Source organism: Stylophora pistillata, chromosome 4 (genome assembly GCF_964205215.1).
Source record: "Stylophora pistillata chromosome 4, jaStyPist1.2, whole genome shotgun sequence".
NCBI classification, from domain to species: domain Eukaryota; kingdom Metazoa; phylum Cnidaria; class Anthozoa; order Scleractinia; family Pocilloporidae; genus Stylophora; species Stylophora pistillata.
Window position 1 is genome coordinate 34,483,158 of NC_142522.1, and position 17,799 is coordinate 34,500,956.

Sequence of the window (17,799 nt, forward strand, 5' to 3'; positions counted from 1 at the left end):
ATTTTTATAAGCCCCCCCTGCCCCTCCTACTCAAAAACAAAAATTCAAAAGAACACTCCATGTCAGTAAGTACAGCAAATTTATTCGAGTACAGTACTCTTAGTTTGTCACTTAAAATTGATCATGGTGATTGATTGATGTTATGTTGGGATCAATAAAATACGGTATATGGAAATTACAGGGCAGTGCTAAAAATATAACATGTCTAAACAAGATCTACTCAGAGAGTTAGATCATAAAATTGAGTTCTTTACTGAGTTCTAAATTAATAAGCCACCCCTCTAATAAGTCACCCCCCCCCCCCCCGAAGTACCTGAAATAAATAAGCCCCCTGCGGGATTTATAAGAAGATTTACAGTAATCATATTTCAAACACCCCAGCCCAGACCACAACTTTGTGTAAATCTGGCCTTTTAGGAGGCTTCTAATAAAATGATCCCCTTTCTTACAGGTAAGCACAAAATAATGTAAAAACCCGCATACAAGAACACTCATTTTTGGGATTCAGGCTGATTGGGTTCTTATATATCAGGTATTTTAGGTGAAATCAGCCTGAAAGTGTTCTCTAGTGTTCTTAATTTTTTACTTCTAAAAAAATGTAAGGGATTTACTAACTATGATGAAATACTTAACTCATAATTGTAATCATAAGACTTTAAATTCCAAATACAGTTGTTGTACACTTGCTATACACAGCAAGTGAAATTACTAGCATTTAAGCAGAGATCTTAGTGCAATACCACAGTAAAGCTACAGACACTGTTTACTCTATTAAACTGAAAAGGGAAGAGTTTTTATATATTAGAACAGTTTTCAATTTTCACGCTGAATGTGTTCATATATATATGCTCCTTTTTTACAAAATTTCAGCCTGGGTGTTCTTAATCCACATGTTCTTGTATGCGGGTTTTTACTGTACCCAATGCAAATTAATTCTGACCCACTTCCCCTTACACATAATTATCTCGGAAGAACAGATGGAAAGACAGACAGGTAGACAAACAGACGAATGGACCAACTTGATTATGCAGTTTTCTTGGTGTACTTTTTCAACATCTTCACATTCCCTGCCCATATTGAACAGAGCATTCTTGCTGGAGATCAAAGATCTTCTCTCGTAGGTGCAAAATAATTATCTCTCTAACTCTTAAAATACAGTTTGAGCAGATACTGTAAACAGTCACCTTTAAAAAAATCTGCATCTGAAATATAGTAGAATGGGAGATTATCAGTGTAGGGGGAATCTTATTAAAGAGAAACAGCACACAATCTCTTAAATCGATCTTTCATGGGAAAGGGTGTTTACATTTAATCCATCTCAACACAACAGAGAAGACACCAGTTGCACTGTTGTGTCCTTAGTCCAAAGCTTATCGCACGAGCCCTTAAGATTTTAGAACAATGCTTTCCACTTATTGAACAAATTCCCAGTTGTTGTCAGCCCCACTGACAACAGAGACAGTTTTCAAGCTGTCTTATGAGACACCTTTACATAAGCTCGGTTGGCCAGTAAGATTCAGATTATCCTGTGCTTTGTCAAGATTCATCCAACTGAACTATGAATTTTATAATCAGCTGAGATTACTCAGTATTGGTGATAAGGGGAGAAACTTTTTTTCTTCAACTCTTTTCAAGTTCCTCCTCGAGTGCTTCTTTTTCAAGTTCAAGTTGCTTCAGTTCTTTACCAAGTTTTAGGATTTGGTTTTCAAGTCCTTTAATCCTGTAAAATAAAAATAGATTTAAAAAAACGAAAAACTAGCTTCTATTGCATTTAAGGCATCAGAGGTGTAAGTGGGCTACATTAATTATTCGTATTACTGTCAAACAAAACATAAAGGTATGCCAAGGGGGTTTTCTATTTCACCCCAACCCTTGATGTACTTGACAATGTACGAAATTCATATATCCCTCAGCTAGTACAAGTGCCAAAATTGTTCACTTTAGTGCGCCGCAAGGCTCGATAAATTCAAAGTTTGTTTGAATGGAAATCTCCCCCCCTCACCCCTCTATTTGAACCCATAGATATAACAAAATTAATGACTCACTAACCTTGTTTTCTCAGTTCATACTTAGTTCTTATTAACTGAGCGGGAGGTCTGTATGGGAGAATCTTGACCGAGGTCACCAGTAAAGACCGAATGCAGTAAGGTCTGTACAAGCGACTGAGGTCAAGATTCTCCCATACAGACCGACCTAGCTCAGTTAATAAGATGTTTATTATATGGCTGTGTCTTATATGCCAATTTATTATATTCTTTGTACCTTTTTTTCTAGACCGGTCTAGATGGGAAAATCTAGACCACTTTAAATATTGATTTCAGCCAATCAAATTCGTGAATTCGGTAGTTCCCAGTCCTTGGGAGACACAGCCATAATAATGTAAGATACGAACCTCGTATTTTCCAATCGGATTTATGGCCCATGCCCATGGCACTTGGGCCATAACTTCTGGTTAAAAAAAATCGCAGTCGGTAACTTATAATACGGACCTCGAACTCCGTTAGTAAGAGGTATTTACATGAGGTACTTCGCCTATTGTCCCTTTCATTTCTGATATTGTTAGCTTGTGCTAGGTCCTTAGTCAACAGAGGCGATCAAAAGCCTGCCACAGGGTAAAGGATTGGTATTTTTTTTAACAAATAGATTATCAAACTTGGTATTTCAGTTTACCTTATTTTTCTCTCCAGCTTTTCTTTTTCCTGGTTCAAATTTAGCATTTTTAACTTCTCAGGTCGTGACATTCCTAAGATCTTTTTCAGTTCGTCCTCCTTTTGAATCAGTTCTTCTCTTTCCTGCCTGCATGTTTTAAGATCTTCGAGACTAAATAGTTCTTTTTCAAATAAGTTCTGATGTCCTCCATTTCTCATTCGGGATTTCTCGTCTCTCCTGAGTGCAGTTGCTTTGTCAGTTTCACCCGTCACTTCAATCTCCTGCATAGCACTTTGCAAGGTCTTAACGACCGAGTGTGATTGGACATCACCACCCTCTGATCCTGATCCTGATCCTGAGTTAGACGGAAGCCGTCTTTCCCGGGAAAGGCTTGAGACGGATCCTCCCGGGAGATGACGTACATCAAGAGAATCATTGCTCGCTGATGAAGATACTGAAGGGGAGCGTGAACCAAGAGGCCCACCACTGGGTAGTCCCAAAGGAAAGAGCTGGTGCCCCTCAGGAGGTGGAGGCAGGTACAGATTGTCTAAAGACTGTCTCACAGTCGCACCGGGTACAGGCACAATGCCAATCCAGTCTGGTTCTGTTTCTATCAGGCCGGCTTCCCAATCCGAGTGGACGGATTGGTTATCAGCGTTATGATCCACTCTCTTCTCTTGTGTTGGCCATCTTGAATCTTGATGACCTGTTGAAAAAATAGCGAAAACAATTCACAAAACGGTTAGATTGTACGTAACAGAACTCTCCAAGAAAAAGAAACACCCCTACAATGAAAAAATGCATCAGCATTCTTAAAATTCAAGATTTCAATGAATCTTCAAATCTGTCTAAACTGCAACCAAATTCCTTTAATATCCTTTTAGCTGAAAACATGCTTGACCTTCTATAACACCGAAAAACCGAGAAGAAAAATAATCATGTTATTTGCGCCAATGATTACTTTTTTCACACAAATTGCTTTTAGTTGTAATCATTATTTATAAAGTGTCTATTAAATCCAAATATGTCAAGGTCTTACCAATTTTTCCTTAGTTATCCTTCTAATATGTTCAAAGCTCACAGCCACTGAAGAAGGGCTAACGCCCAAAAGGTCAGCTTTAAGAAATCATTACAGTGACCAATTTACATCATTAAGTCAATTGATGATAATTATCTTAATACCCCCCCCCCCCTCACCAACGCAGCACCACAGTTTCTTTAGAAATTTACTCCCTTTAATTTGCAACTGTCCATCGCCTAAGAGATAATTTGCCGAGTTACGTCTAATGATGGAGCCAACAACAGGGAACATTTTTTACCAAAACACAAACAGAAAAGTCTCGCTTTGCAAGTTAGAATTCCAAAGTACTTCAAGTACACACACACAAATTAAATCAGTGTAGTTAAATTACCTGTGATGTGAAGACTGCTGATGCATTCCCCGAATGACAAACTTGAGGTATCAGACCCTAGCGATTTGAAGTTTGCAGAGAAAAGAGAACGCAGTGATTCATCTAACTGAATCCCCGGCGTTTTCAGTAGCTGAACATTGAGACTTGGGCCGTCAGATTCAAAGAGTTCAACCAAAAGTACACCATCCTCTCGTCGCTTTACCACTGACAATTGAACTGCCTGAAACAGAAAGCGCAGAACACTTTTCACTGGATTCACCATTCATGCCATAAAACATCAGTATGCATATTCTCCAAACTGTTCTTTATACATGTCCTATGGTAGTTACAAGGAGAATTTGTCTAACAATCAAGAGTTCCTCGAGTTTAAGATCATTTCCTTTACTCTCATTACCTTAATATTTGATTCTGTTGGAGGAAATTAGATGCTTAATACTGTTAGAATGTGAAAGGGTTAAGAGAGATGGAAATTGTCAGCCAATTGAAGATATGGAGACTTTCTGAGATTTTCGACAGTTAAGCTTCTGACTGTCAATGATGACTTCCCTCAAGCTAGAAGCAATTTTTCACTAAGGAAAAATAAAAATGTGTTCAAATATTTGTGTATTTCACCTCAAGCGGTAAGGAGAGAGATGTTTCCATGTAATCACAAATTCTTTTAAAAAACTCAGAAGATTCAATGGCTGGATTAATACAACGTGCTCGACAACTATTAAGTTGGTTGACAGCAATGGGAACCTTACACACTACACTGTAGATTGTTCGAGATGTAATTATTAGCAGTAAAAAGAAATCATACAATTTAATTATTACAGTTATGATGTACAATTACCTGTTTCCTTTTTTTTACTTCTATCAACTTATTCATAGCCATTACTGGTAAAATCGTGGGGGCAGGATCTCTTTGCAGCCCTGCAAGGTTAGCCTTCATAACTTGAGGAGGGATGTGCTTTAGGCTCTGAGGCAATTCGCATAAGCTACTCAAAGGCACAGTGAAATGCCATCCATAATCAATACTCTGAATTTTCACCTGACGAAAACAGAACAACACAATTGACTTCGAGGAAATACAAGCATTTCAGTTTAAATTTTAGGTCGAAAGCTTGGCTCTATCAAAAACACTGACCACTCTGAATCTACCTCTAACAATGTGATTTACTATAATAATTATATAACTTGTGCTCTAAGCAATAAGCTTCACACTGGAGAGACAGGAAGAAGATAAAAAGATCACTTTTCTGACGCATCTGAGCTAGAGAACTCCATAGTAGGCTAAGCCACATCTACTAGGTTCATATCTGACATGCACCCTGCTAAAAGCAGTAATTTCTAGACCACTGAGTGTGTCATAAGATAGTAAAATTTGAGCTCAGTTGTAAAATGTCTTATTTTGTAACAAGTATGGGAGAAGTAAGTTCATCAGAACACAGAAATCATATCATGAAAATAAGAAGACACGTACCCTATCCACTCCGACTCCGGAACCAAAAGGAACGGATACAATTTTGACCCGGAAGCACCTTCCAGTTTCGTTAACTGATACCACGATGTCACCAATGCGAGGATAGATCTGAGAAAAGTTTGATATTGTAAATTTTAGCTGAGTTTCATGCAACCAAATTCATTATCAAGAAACTTCCAATGTCCAATTAGATCCAAGAAAAATGACCATAAGTGACCAAAGAAAATTTTAAGTAAAAAGATGCAGCCTGCAGGGTTCGTCCCTTTTTTTTCAGAACACATTTCAAGGACTTTTCCAGGACTTTTTCAGGACTCAAATTGATTTTTCAAGGACTCCAAATTTCACCTTAATTCCTCTCATTCCTAAGATTTCAAAATCAATTCTCCTTACCGTCTACATACATTTTATTACAACATTGACTCTGAAAACTTTTTTGCTTCATTTAAGCAGATTTCAGGACTTTCCAGAACTTGTGGTCTTTTTCCAGGACTTTTCTGTCCTGGAAAATGTCAAAATGAACTTTCCAGGTTTTCTAAGACCCGTACAAACCCTGAAACTGAGGAGCAGAAAAATTCTGACAGGCCATTTTGCGATCATCATCTCATTGATTCATAAGGTGGCGCAATTTTTCTAGACCAATCACAGAGCAAAGTAAAGCAAGTAAAGGCATCTGATTGGTTGAGAAGGTGGCATGAGTTTTCTGGACCAATCGCAGAGCAAAGTAAATAATAGGCATCTGATTGGTAGAGAAGGTGGCACGATTTGTCTGAACTAATCCCAGAGAAAGTAAAGCAAAAACAATGCAATCTCAGATTTATGCAAGAAAGACAATTGAAAATTACCGGTACCTTAAAAATCTCTAAAGAAATCATTACAGAAACTTCTACAGTCTTACCTTTGTAGCTAAATTCGTTTCAGAGTATATCACCCTCGTCATGTGTTTAAGCTTCTGTAGACTGTTATCATCAGACTTATAGAAGTATATTACATTGAAGGATTCAACCTGAAGAGAAGCAAAAACTTTACAAGCACTGCATGAAATTAGACAGTGCCAAAGTGGAAGAATACAGATCTCTACATCAACAAGCAATTCTGGACTGGGCCAACCATGAAATATGAGCCATTTTTAACCACAATGACAAGTAATGATTGAGTGAAAGAACAAACTGATAGTTAAAAAAGAACCGAGGCAGGAACTGAGTGCACTAATCTCATGAGCAAGTATGTGATTAACATCAAACTTCTCCACATACAATGAATGCATTACACAGCAAACAGATGGTGAGGGTAAGTTTGTGAAGAAACTGTGGTGCTGCCTTGGTGAAGGGTATAATACATGTATGTTGATAATGTAGATTGGTCACCGTAAAGAGTTTCTAAAGTTGACGTTTCAAGTGTTAGCCCTCATCAAGAGAATGATTTCGAGGCTGCTTCCTCATAATACCAACCAATTCCCTTCGTTCATTTTAACAGGAATCATATCGCAACTGGGAGAATTACAATAAAGATCATGGGGGTTCGTGACTTACATGTGACAGCATAACTGTCATGACTTCTTTCTTCTCAAACAACTGGTAACAAGGGAAGTGCTGTTGGTGCTGTGAAGTCCTTGGAAGAGATTGTTCTACCGTTTCTACTGTTTGGTTCAAAGTAGAATACTGGCCATTCTCATGTACATTAAGAGGTGTTTGATTCAATTTTTGAGGCAATTTTGCCTGACTGTTCTGCGAGGGCTGCATAATTTGCTCTCTCTTTTGATCCACAAGCTTTTGCACTGGGTTTGGAAATGGATAAAAAACTTCGATATCCTGTACAGTTTGCGGGCTAACATGCATGGGCGGAGGCCCTTGTCTCCCTGACTGCTGCAGCTGAGCTGAGAATGTTGGATTTGATTCAGTGTTCATTTTGTTTCGGATTAATCCTGATGCCCCTTGAGTTTCCATTCTTGACTCTCGAACATATCTTGTCAATGCCATATGTTCATTTACTTGTACATCTTTTCCATTGTCATCCTTGACAAGAAGTTCCACCTCTATGACATGAGGCTACATGCCCCACAACAAAAATAAAATAAAACATTTTAAAAAACTTTAAGAGGTATTAAAATTGGAGCCGAAAGGAATATCAATGCAGTTTAATTCGTTTTAGTAGTCATGTACTGAACAGACCATTGGAATCACAAGGTCAAAACTGTAGAGGAAATGATCTCAAGGAAAAGGAAAACTGCTTTGAGCTTCCAGTTAACATGAATAATTATGATCACAATAAAAGTATGATGAGGGCATCTGGAATTTTTCCCTTACCACTCTTTACTGGCCCTACATCTCAAGTTTGCCTCCTGAAGAAGAACAAGTTTGCCCCAACCTTCACCAGTTCACACCGTTTCAAAATTTTACTTCAGGAACTGAACTCGCAATAGGGGGGCAAATTTGCAATGGGGCGAAACCTCCCATGACAAGTCCCTCGAATATTGCACTCAGTTTGACTTATCATGAGGGTTCCGGTCATTTGCCACTACCACAAACTCGCCACTACTCAAAGTGAAATTGCCACCCATGGTGATTTCACGGAAACGTTATGTGTAGCCTCTCGTGTGAAATGTATATCAAATGAGTTGTCTGTATTTAAAGAAAGGCGAGAGGAAATGAACAGGCCATTGATAAGTTTAAATTTTTCATGAACATTTACCATCATGTTATTTGCTGACAGTAACGTCTAGTTACCTGATTAGCATCTGATGAGTGACACACTCTTGCTGTACACACTTTATCAATAATCAAAGCACTCAAGTATGCTAAACCTTCATTCATTGTCTCAGGTGACAAATCTGTTGCAACCTCAATACCTGCAAGAAAACAATATGCACGATATCCAAATATAGCGCTCCTTTTCTAATTAGAAACACTAAGAAGACATAAACAACTTAATATTTAAATAATCATTTCTTTCCTTCTCATCACCAAAATGTGTTTGGTCCAGAACGGTTATTGTAAGGACAAATAAGATACCAGTTGCTCTTAGACGCTAACCCTTCAACCTCGAGGAGTGATTGGCTTTTAATTTCTCCTTACAATGTCACCCTTGAATCAAACAGTCAGGTCATGAGAATAGATCACCAATTCAAGATGCTCTTGATTGGTTAACAAATTCTCCTTGTCAGTACCAAAGGAAACATAAAGAAAACAGTTTGGAGAAAATGAATACCAATGTTAGGCTGTAAAAGATATCAAGGTAAGGTTTATATGGGGCTTTTACAATTATAGCAAGTGTTCCTCTTGCAAGACCGTAAGTGTCATGATAAACATACAGTGTACATTTAAAATTACACTGTAAAGGTATGCTTTTTATTTATTTATTTAAACACTTTCACCAGAGTGTGGTGAGGGTTGCACAACAGAGTGAGACTCTAAATTAAGTGCACCCAATATCCCACCCCAGGGGAGGACATCCATCACACAGTAATCTCGTGTGTGGGAAATTAACGTCTCCTACCCCCAACCCTGCAGGAGACGGGACCTCCATTTATTCGTCACTATCCGAGAAGATTAGAATATCTAACCATTTCTTGATGTTATAGAAAGGTAGCAAATTCTTCTCAATGCTATGGGCTGAATATTTCGTTACAACCCTTTCAAACAGTACATGTACACTGACAAGTAAAGTTTGTACCTGCTAGCTTGAATGGCACTGCCTGAGGAGCAAGATCCCAGAATCTTTTATGTATGTCTGTAAACTGATCCCATGATATCCATTCACAGTTTCCATAGTCAAGATAGAAGACTTTTGCTTGCTTTTTGTCCATTTTTGTTACTTCTAAACACCAACATCTGATAAAAAAAAGTGCTATTCCATTCAAAGGTCTTTTTTAACTTTTCAATGTTTTGCATCTTTAGTATTTGAATAGACAACAACCTCCACAACCTTGCCTTGTTGAGCATAATTAAAACACAATATTGAATGGCAAAGAGAAGAAAACAAGCAGAAACAAAGCTTTACTACGAGAAGTTTTGGGTTTACATAATAGTCAATGGCTTGATTGACACCACTAAGTTTTTCCCAGTTGCTGCCCATACATGTACACATATCTTTGTCAACTTGATACCCGTAATTTCCAGCCATTTACCCGCACGGCCGTTTACCCACACCCGCCGATTATTGCATGCAGCGAAAAAAAAAAAGGCAACAGAACAGTTACCCACACTGGTGGATAACCCGCACCTTAAAAAAGTAAAGGAAATTTGTACAACTATGCTCTAGAACTCACAACGGTGAATAATTGACAGAATGCGAATTCACGGCCACATTTATTGCAAACGATCGTTCAGCGCCATGTTGATTTGTTGATTTCTCAAAAAAATTGATATCTCCGGTTCTACTGGGCCTAACAAGTCCCTTAAAATGGGACAATTCTCTTCAGCTGAAGCTAGTGTTAACTGGAAATTTTTTACAGATGCGCCGGTTATCCTCAGCTTATTTTTGTCACCATCAAAGTTTTGTTTACACACGTGCCGATAGTAATTTGTTCAGATATGATGAATATATGAAGTTCATATATTTTGAACTGCGGTTATAGATACGTATGATGCATGATCCTCGCAGTAGAGAGCGCTATTTATGCAATAGCGAAAATCAGACCTGAAAAAAAGCAGACCTGTACGGGATTCGAACCACTGACCTCTGCAATACTAGTGCAGCGCTCTACCAATTGAGCTAACAGGCCAACTGGGAGCAGGCCGTTAAGCTGATTCGTAATAAATCCGTGATGATAAATGAGATATGATGAATATAAGAAGTTCATATATTTTGAACTGCCATTATAGATACGTATGATGCACGATCCTTGCACAAATAGCGCTCTCTACTGCGAGGATCGTGCATCATACGTAGTAATTTGTTCGTTGCGCAACCAATTGTGCGTGAAATAAAATCGAGTCAGCATCATGTTTTCGTGCCGCTTTGTGGCACTCTTAATACAATAAAATTCATCTGAGAAGTGGAAATGCAGGTAGGTGAGAATTTTCTTCAACTCAACTGCTAGTAGATTTCAAAATTGTCACATAACCCGCATCTCCCTATTACCCGCAGTGGCGCATGTTTAAGGCAAAATCAACAGATTACTAGTGGGCAAACAGCCGGAAATTATGGTATTATCATAATGATTATATAGTTTAATATGGATGATTCTCAAGGTTGCTATTTATTCAAAGATTTTTTTCAAATCATCTAATAATGCACAAAGATGCGAGAAATGTTGAAACAGATATTACAAATGAAAAATTTGTGAGATCTCTTTTGTATGAAGTAAACACAACTTAGCAGTAGCATGTGCTACTTGTGCTGTGTACCTAGGTGAGCAGAAACACCACCAACACCAACAAGGAATACATTACACTTATTCATGGTTTACCTGTACCAAAGATTATCTTCCGAAAATATTGCTGCACCCAGCTGATGCTTGACAGGCATACAACGTTTATAATGTTCTACGATCTGTAGATCAGTTCTGATTTGTTCCAGTTCCTTGTAACTTCCACTCTAAAATAGAAATATTTGATACATAACTGATTTAAAAATAAGACAAATGTTCCTCTTGAACAAAGTTCTATGGTTAGAACCAATTCTAATACTTTTGGATCAAGTCAGGATGTCAGCTTTTAAAAGCATTGAAAAACTTGGATATATCAACAAAGTTGAAGTGGTAAATTGGCCACCGTAACGATTCCAAAAGCTGACGTTTCGAGCATTAGCCCTTCGTCCTTCGCTCCAACGAAGGGCTAATGCTCGAAACATCAGCTTTTGGAATCATTACGGTGGCAAATTTACCACTTCAACTTTGTTGATATATCCAAATTATTTCGTTACTCCCACTGACGCAGCCTCAAACAGTTTCTTTCGAAACTATCAGCCTTTATTCATTGAAAAACTTGCTGGACAGAGATGATATAATTATCTCTTACACTGTACTTATTAACAGAAACATCAATGAATTATCATACTGCTGCCGTAGATTCCTTTTGCATCAAACTATCTAAGATATCTCAACATTCCTGTTAACCTTTTACACCTTGACATTAGTTTAGAAATTCTCAATACTCTTCTCTGCACATTTCCTTAGGGGAGACCAAGGAGAATTTAGTTAACAATCAAGAGATTTTTCAGTGGGTGATCATTTTCTTTTATTCTCATGACCTTAATTTGCGATTCAAGGGGGATGTATTAGAAAGAAATTAAATGGTAGTCACTCTTAGCAGTTATAGAGTTAAAGTTACTTGAAATAAAGTGTAATCCCTGGCAAAGTATTGGCGTGCACTTTATCCCTGAAAATTTGAAGCTACAGCTATAGTGCTGGAATGCTGAACAATTTTGCTAATAAGTAAGAGGTTCAAGATGTAATAACTCTGCTATAACAACAACTAATGAAGCTGTTCCCACCTTGTCATCAATGTTGGCCCAGAAGTGGCAAGAGTCAACAACATCAGTCACAAGAACTTCAAACTCCTGAGCTTCCATGTTATCCATGGTCCTTAGTGGTTTCTTACACTTCAAGTAAAGTTCACTCATCTCTGTATTGGTCAAAAGAATATGCCTGGGTCCAATTTCCTCCTTAACAACTGAAATCTCTGGTTTGCTGGTGGGACTAGAGTGGCCCTTTTCAACACTAGTTCTTGAAGAAGAACTGATCTTTTCATTTTCCTCAAGTTTCTTGTTATAGACACTACAAAAGTTGTCTGATGTTGTTTTACCACTTTCCTGGTTTTGTCCAACATTTCTTCCACTTGATTCTCTGAATCCATTGACAGATACACCAGACTGATCTTTCTTGCTGCCTCCTGAATCAAGTGCACCATCAGAGAAGTTATTATATGGGGACGACTGAGGCCCCAGGGGATCACAGCTGGATATAGAGCTCTCACTAGAAGTGAGTGACTGCCCCATGGTACCCACTGAGAAAGTAAATGAGAGCACAAAATGATCAAGAATAAACAATATGACACTAAATGCTTTCTTAGAAATAATCACCTCACATCCATCCAATTCAAAATGCAGGAAATACGGGGAAGCTCTTATTAAAACAACAATAAATAATTGCCTAATAAAGTGAAGTTGAGTGTGAGAAATATCCTGAATCCAGCTCCTCAATAGAGACTGCTCCCATAGCAGAAAATATTACTAACTCAGGAGTGAACTCTCCCTCAGAAGGGAGAGGGAGCCAACTACATGTAAAGCTCTTCTCTAGTAGAGCTTAGCTACCACAGGTGACTGACTTTTGTCTTAAGGTAACATGTAAAACAATGAGGATCTGGACACACTAGCTGTATGATGTAAGAGCCCTCGGGTACCAAGCAATTTCTATGAGAACACAGCTTTTCAAGCGCTTGTCACAGTGGAAAGAGGAAAGGGAGAGGGAATGGTACTCTGCAGGAACAGCCCCCTCAAGAATGCTAATACTCATGAAACTCTAAATAAACAGCCAATGAATTCTTGTGCGCACACAATTTTCTGTTCTGGAAAGACTGATTACATCAAATGGCATCACTTACCTCCCCTGCATCAAAATGTTGATTAATTTTATTGACTTATAACTTATGGTTTTTGAAAGAATTCATTTGAACTACAGAAAGGAAATGAAACCATGAAATGGTTCTTACAATCATGTCTTAGACTGTTACCATTACACTTGTTTGCAAGGCTGAGTGCATGGAACATCAAGTGGACAGGTACCAATTACACCCTCAGGCATAAAGAGGGAGCAGTGCCTTCAACTTATGTTTTCAAACACTCACCTAGAAAGTTCTTTTGCTGCTTGGCTTTGCCTTTGTGTAGTTTAGGGGTGACTGTGAGTATCTTATCACCTACTTTTGTACCTTTCAATTCTTCCAAGGCAGCTACTGCTTCATCCTTTTCCGCAAAGTAAACAAAGGCATATCTGAAATTAATTTAACCAAAAACATTTTAAAAATAAATACAAGAGAAACACTACAATTCTCCTTAATCAGTGAATGTAAAAAGTACAGTCAGGCATTTACCATTCTTGGTAAAAAGTAAACACTGGCACCAAAAAGATCTTCCATTTGGCCCAGGGCTGTTATACAGAATGGTGTTCTTTATATTGTTACAAGCATGAGGAAAGAAAATAATGAAACAGTTTAAAGGTGTTTCATACCAGTGTTTGTACATTTGATAATTCAACCAAATATCAGTAAATTTTTCTGCATGTAATCTTTTTTTAATCTGTTGATTCCCAATTGGCAATTTTTTCTGAAATTTTTTAGTTAGTTTTGTGGTTTTTGAAGTTAGCTAATGTTGTGGCTGATCTGTCATAAGTTGTCATTTAAATCCATAATTTAGGTCCTAAATAGCGTAGTGAATGTTTGCCTAAGTTATTGTGTTGTATCTAGAAATAGAAAAGTCCGCCTGTCTTAAATTATAGGAAGTGTTGTGTTTCTGAAATATATTACAAATATTCAAGGGGCTGAGGTTGTTTTTAACTTTGCACATTAAAATGCATATATCCTGTAAGCATCTGTTTACTAGCAAAGGTAAATTAGCTTTCTGCAGCAAACGTTAATAGGTGGAGTGTTTATCTTTGAATACAGCCCTTAGGCCTCTTTCTTGAACTCTCTCCAATCTGCGACTATCACTAGATTTACAAAAATGCCATGTGAGATGGCAGTAGGTTAGATATGGTAGAATGATATGATACGTATGGTACAATAAAAGATAAACCATTCCAACATGTTGAGCTCATATACAAGTACTAACTTCTTTTTCATCACAACCTTCACTACTTTTCCATGTACACTGAGGATTTGTCTGAGTGATTCCTGAAGAAAACCAGAGAACTATAATTACTTTATTTGTGTAAAGACAAGTATACAATGAAAAAATATAAAACATTTTAAAAATTTCAATTTAATAATTACTTTGGGGTCCATCAAAAACCAAAAATTTCCCTGTGGTCACCAACTTTCTCTTTCCAAATATTTTAATATGCTTTTAATTTTAGAAAAATACATTTTTTAGATTAACTTATTCAACCTAATTACTACATTGGAATGCCTATAGAAACAAATCCCTGGAAGAATTCCAATAAAGAGTTACTTGTTATGTTAAAATCATTTAGTTAGCTCTCATTTTTATTAAAAATATTAAATTCCCTGGCTCGAAACAACATCCCTTAGTGCATTTTTCCTGAGTTGAAGAATTTTCTTCAAGATCATTTTTCGATAAAATTCAAATCTACCTGTGTCATTCCAGCTGGAAAATTGCTGACATGAATGGGATATCCCCCAATTTCTTTACAAACAGATATTGCAGAATTTTCTTGCTTGTAGATTTTCTTTTTCTCTTCTGCTGTTATCTTTGGCAACAGAGCACTTTCAGTTTCCCAGCTTTCTTCTGACAAAACTGTTTTCAGTTCCTTTGGTGATGACAAAGGACTCTTGTCCTTAACACTACTGCTGGGTCTAAGTTCTGTAACAACAGCATCTTCACTTGCAAAACCATTTATGATTAGGGAATTTTTGTTGAACTGTTTTTTAGTGTCTATCTTTGTCTCTTCTTTTCTCTCTTTACTTGATTTTGCATTTTGAACAGAGCCATGTTCAGTGGCTGGATTAATCTTCAACACAGAGCCACGTAATTTGTAACCATTCATGTCACTCATTGCTTGGACAGCATCTGCGTGTTTTGAAAACCTCAGAAATGCAATCCTAAAAATTTTATTGATAAAAAATTATCATAACAATAAGTCAGAAAATAAAAAACAATTAAATAAAATATCAACGGAACTTGGCGGTGTTATACTTAACAATTAGGTGAAAGAAGAATTTGCTTGTTTTGCTAATTGTAGAAGAGTAAGTCACTGTATTATCAACAGGATAAAAATGCATATGTAAAAAGAAATGATACAAAGGAGGCCTTGGCAGGCTTTTTATGAAATAAGAAACACTCTCCTTCCATAGGTCTTCCCTGCATCCAATTAGACACGAACATGGCAGTAATTTAAACAGACCTGCTTCACGAACAACTTACCCATGAGAATTATCTATCTTCACTTCACTTAAACTTTTATAATTCTTGAAAATACTCCTCAGTTCACTCTGCAAACATAAGCAGAATTTAAAAAGCCAGATGAAAAAAAAAATCGCTCACAAGAACAGAAATAATCAGCTACACAAATTCAACTATTTTGAATTTGTGCAGAGGATCCTTAAAATCTCTTGGGTAAAACTTTCAGCTGGCTTCCGCAATCCATAACCTCCACACCAAGGCTGGCAATGTTTTGGTTGGTGGGGGTAAACAAATAATATTAGTGAGCTACAGAAATCTTTCACATTGTTAGGAGGCATTACCCCCCTGCTTTTTTCCCTTCTCCTCTTTTTCGTTCCTCCCTACACAATGACAGACTGGAACAGGTTGACGAGGACTTCAACCCTGTTAGTGGAATAAAAATTTTATTAGAGCACCTTGCCTGAACATTTTGCTACTGAAAAGTACACTGGCTGAAATCTTGGCTCAATAGCTGGGCTCATATCTCTAAAATCAAAAGAGAAAACATTTGTGCCACTCAACCATTCAATTACCATGAGTGACCAAGACAGAATTCCTCCTTACAATATCAATACAAAATCAGGCAGACAAGTGATGAGAATATAGAAACGTATCACTTTGGGCATGAGTAGCCGATACAAAGTCAAATTCTCTTCACCAAATAGATAAGAATTATATAAAAGACAGTAAAAAGAATATGAATCTTGAAGGGAAAGAGTTAAATGGAGGAATGCCGGTAAGACAACTGTAAATAAATTTAATCTATACCTAGTGTAGATAAGCTTACTTCTTGACAACGTGATGGCAATTGCGCGATATGAATCGCATATAGCCCTCTGTAGTTAGGTAAAATAACTTTTGTTTGGTCTGAGTCTACCGTAACTTTTAAAGAAGCTTTATCGTGCACAACAGTTCGGTCTTTTGATTTGCTCCTCTTGTTTCGCGGCCACTCCGAAGGATGTAGAGATTTAAGGCCATTTGGGACACCTTCAGCCTTCTTTGCATGTTTGGAGATAAAAACCCCCTTTTCAGGAACTCCAAAAACTTTATTTTCTCCATCTTTAATGGAAAATTCCAGCCTTGCAACGTCCGGGATAGCTAACAAAAATTCATAGAGGTCTTGGAAGCCATATTGCTTGTAGTCGAGTTTTGAGTTTGTCAGCTGGAGGTAATCTTTCTCCACCCCCGTTTGCTTGATCCCCTTTGCGCTGGATAACAACACGGATCTTAATGATATCTTTACGAACTGAGGTACCTCTCCAGCCATTAAAAACAACAAAGTCTGTGGAACATAACTCTTGATCGCTAGCTTGTCCGACAGCTTGTCCAAAACAAGACCAAACACACGACCACGTGCACGATTCAGCGGTCATCAAAACAAACCCAGGCGCTATTCTGCGAGCACAGCAATCAAACATCAACGAACAGTCAATCAAATGTGCATGCGCAAATAAATCAGTTTTGGAAAGCGTGAAACTATGTCACGCAAAATTCACGATAATGAATTGAACTTTTTTCTAAAATAAGCTAATTTCGGATTGAATCACGGACCAGAACATGGTCCGGATTTCGAAAAGGATCACAGACTGGATCACGGACCGGATCACGGACCAGATTGGATCACTGATCGGATCGCGGACCAGATCACGGACCAGATCACGGACCGGATCACGGACCAGATCACGGACCAGATCACGGATTGAATCACTGATCGGATCGCGGAGGATAGATCGCTATCGAGCAGATAAAACGCACTGGGATAGAGATTTATCTAGTGGATAACATCATCCGCTATTTGGCCTGCAGCAATGCAGGTGTCTTATTAGGACGATTTAAAATTAAGAAACTCCCGATCGTTTACTCAACTAGCCATGTTTCGATTTGGGGATGGAGTCGAAATTGGAGGGGGGGCGGGGAAAGGCGCTGAGAAAATCCTGAGCACTTGCTCGCCAAAATTACGTCTGTTCTGCAAGCTATCCACCCTTAAAATCTATGATTGGGTTAGAAAACTGGCGCCGCTCTCTCGACCAATCAGATACAAAAACCAAAACCAAACACGATTTGGTCGCCCGCATTTTTTCGCGTCTTACGTAGATTGGTTGTTTTTATTCTGTGTTCTCATTGGTTCTGAAAGGTATCATCCTTTCTTTCAACTGGGCATTATGATTACTTCGGTTTTGGTCAAGAAAAACATTCTTAGCAAAGAACACAACTGCTCAGGAA

General features: G+C 37.9%; 1 protein-coding gene across 2 annotated transcripts; it reads right to left on the reverse strand.

The window, feature by feature from the left end:
* Window positions 1–60: 60 nt before the first annotated feature.
* Window positions 61–16,920, reverse strand: LOC111322888 (uncharacterized). Of its 2 annotated transcripts, none has more exons than XM_022926105.2 (16): window positions 16,364–16,920; window positions 15,559–15,626; window positions 14,768–15,236; window positions 14,287–14,348; window positions 13,308–13,450; window positions 11,956–12,467; window positions 10,931–11,058; window positions 9,193–9,350; window positions 8,247–8,368; window positions 7,053–7,568; window positions 6,419–6,526; window positions 5,524–5,631; window positions 4,894–5,091; window positions 4,062–4,281; window positions 2,671–3,355; window positions 61–1,720 (listed from the first exon to the last, which is right to left on the reverse strand). In XM_022926105.2, exons 1-16 carry the CDS (start codon window positions 16,841–16,843, stop codon window positions 1,621–1,623), a joined length of 4,077 nt encoding a protein of 1,358 aa, XP_022781840.2. In that variant the 5' UTR covers window positions 16,844–16,920; the 3' UTR covers window positions 61–1,620. The 2 variants fall into 2 exon arrangements, with proteins under 2 accessions (XP_022781840.2, XP_088615333.1); XM_088759207.1 differs by having other exon boundaries at window positions 16,345–16,502.
* Window positions 16,921–17,799: the final 879 nt, after the last annotated feature.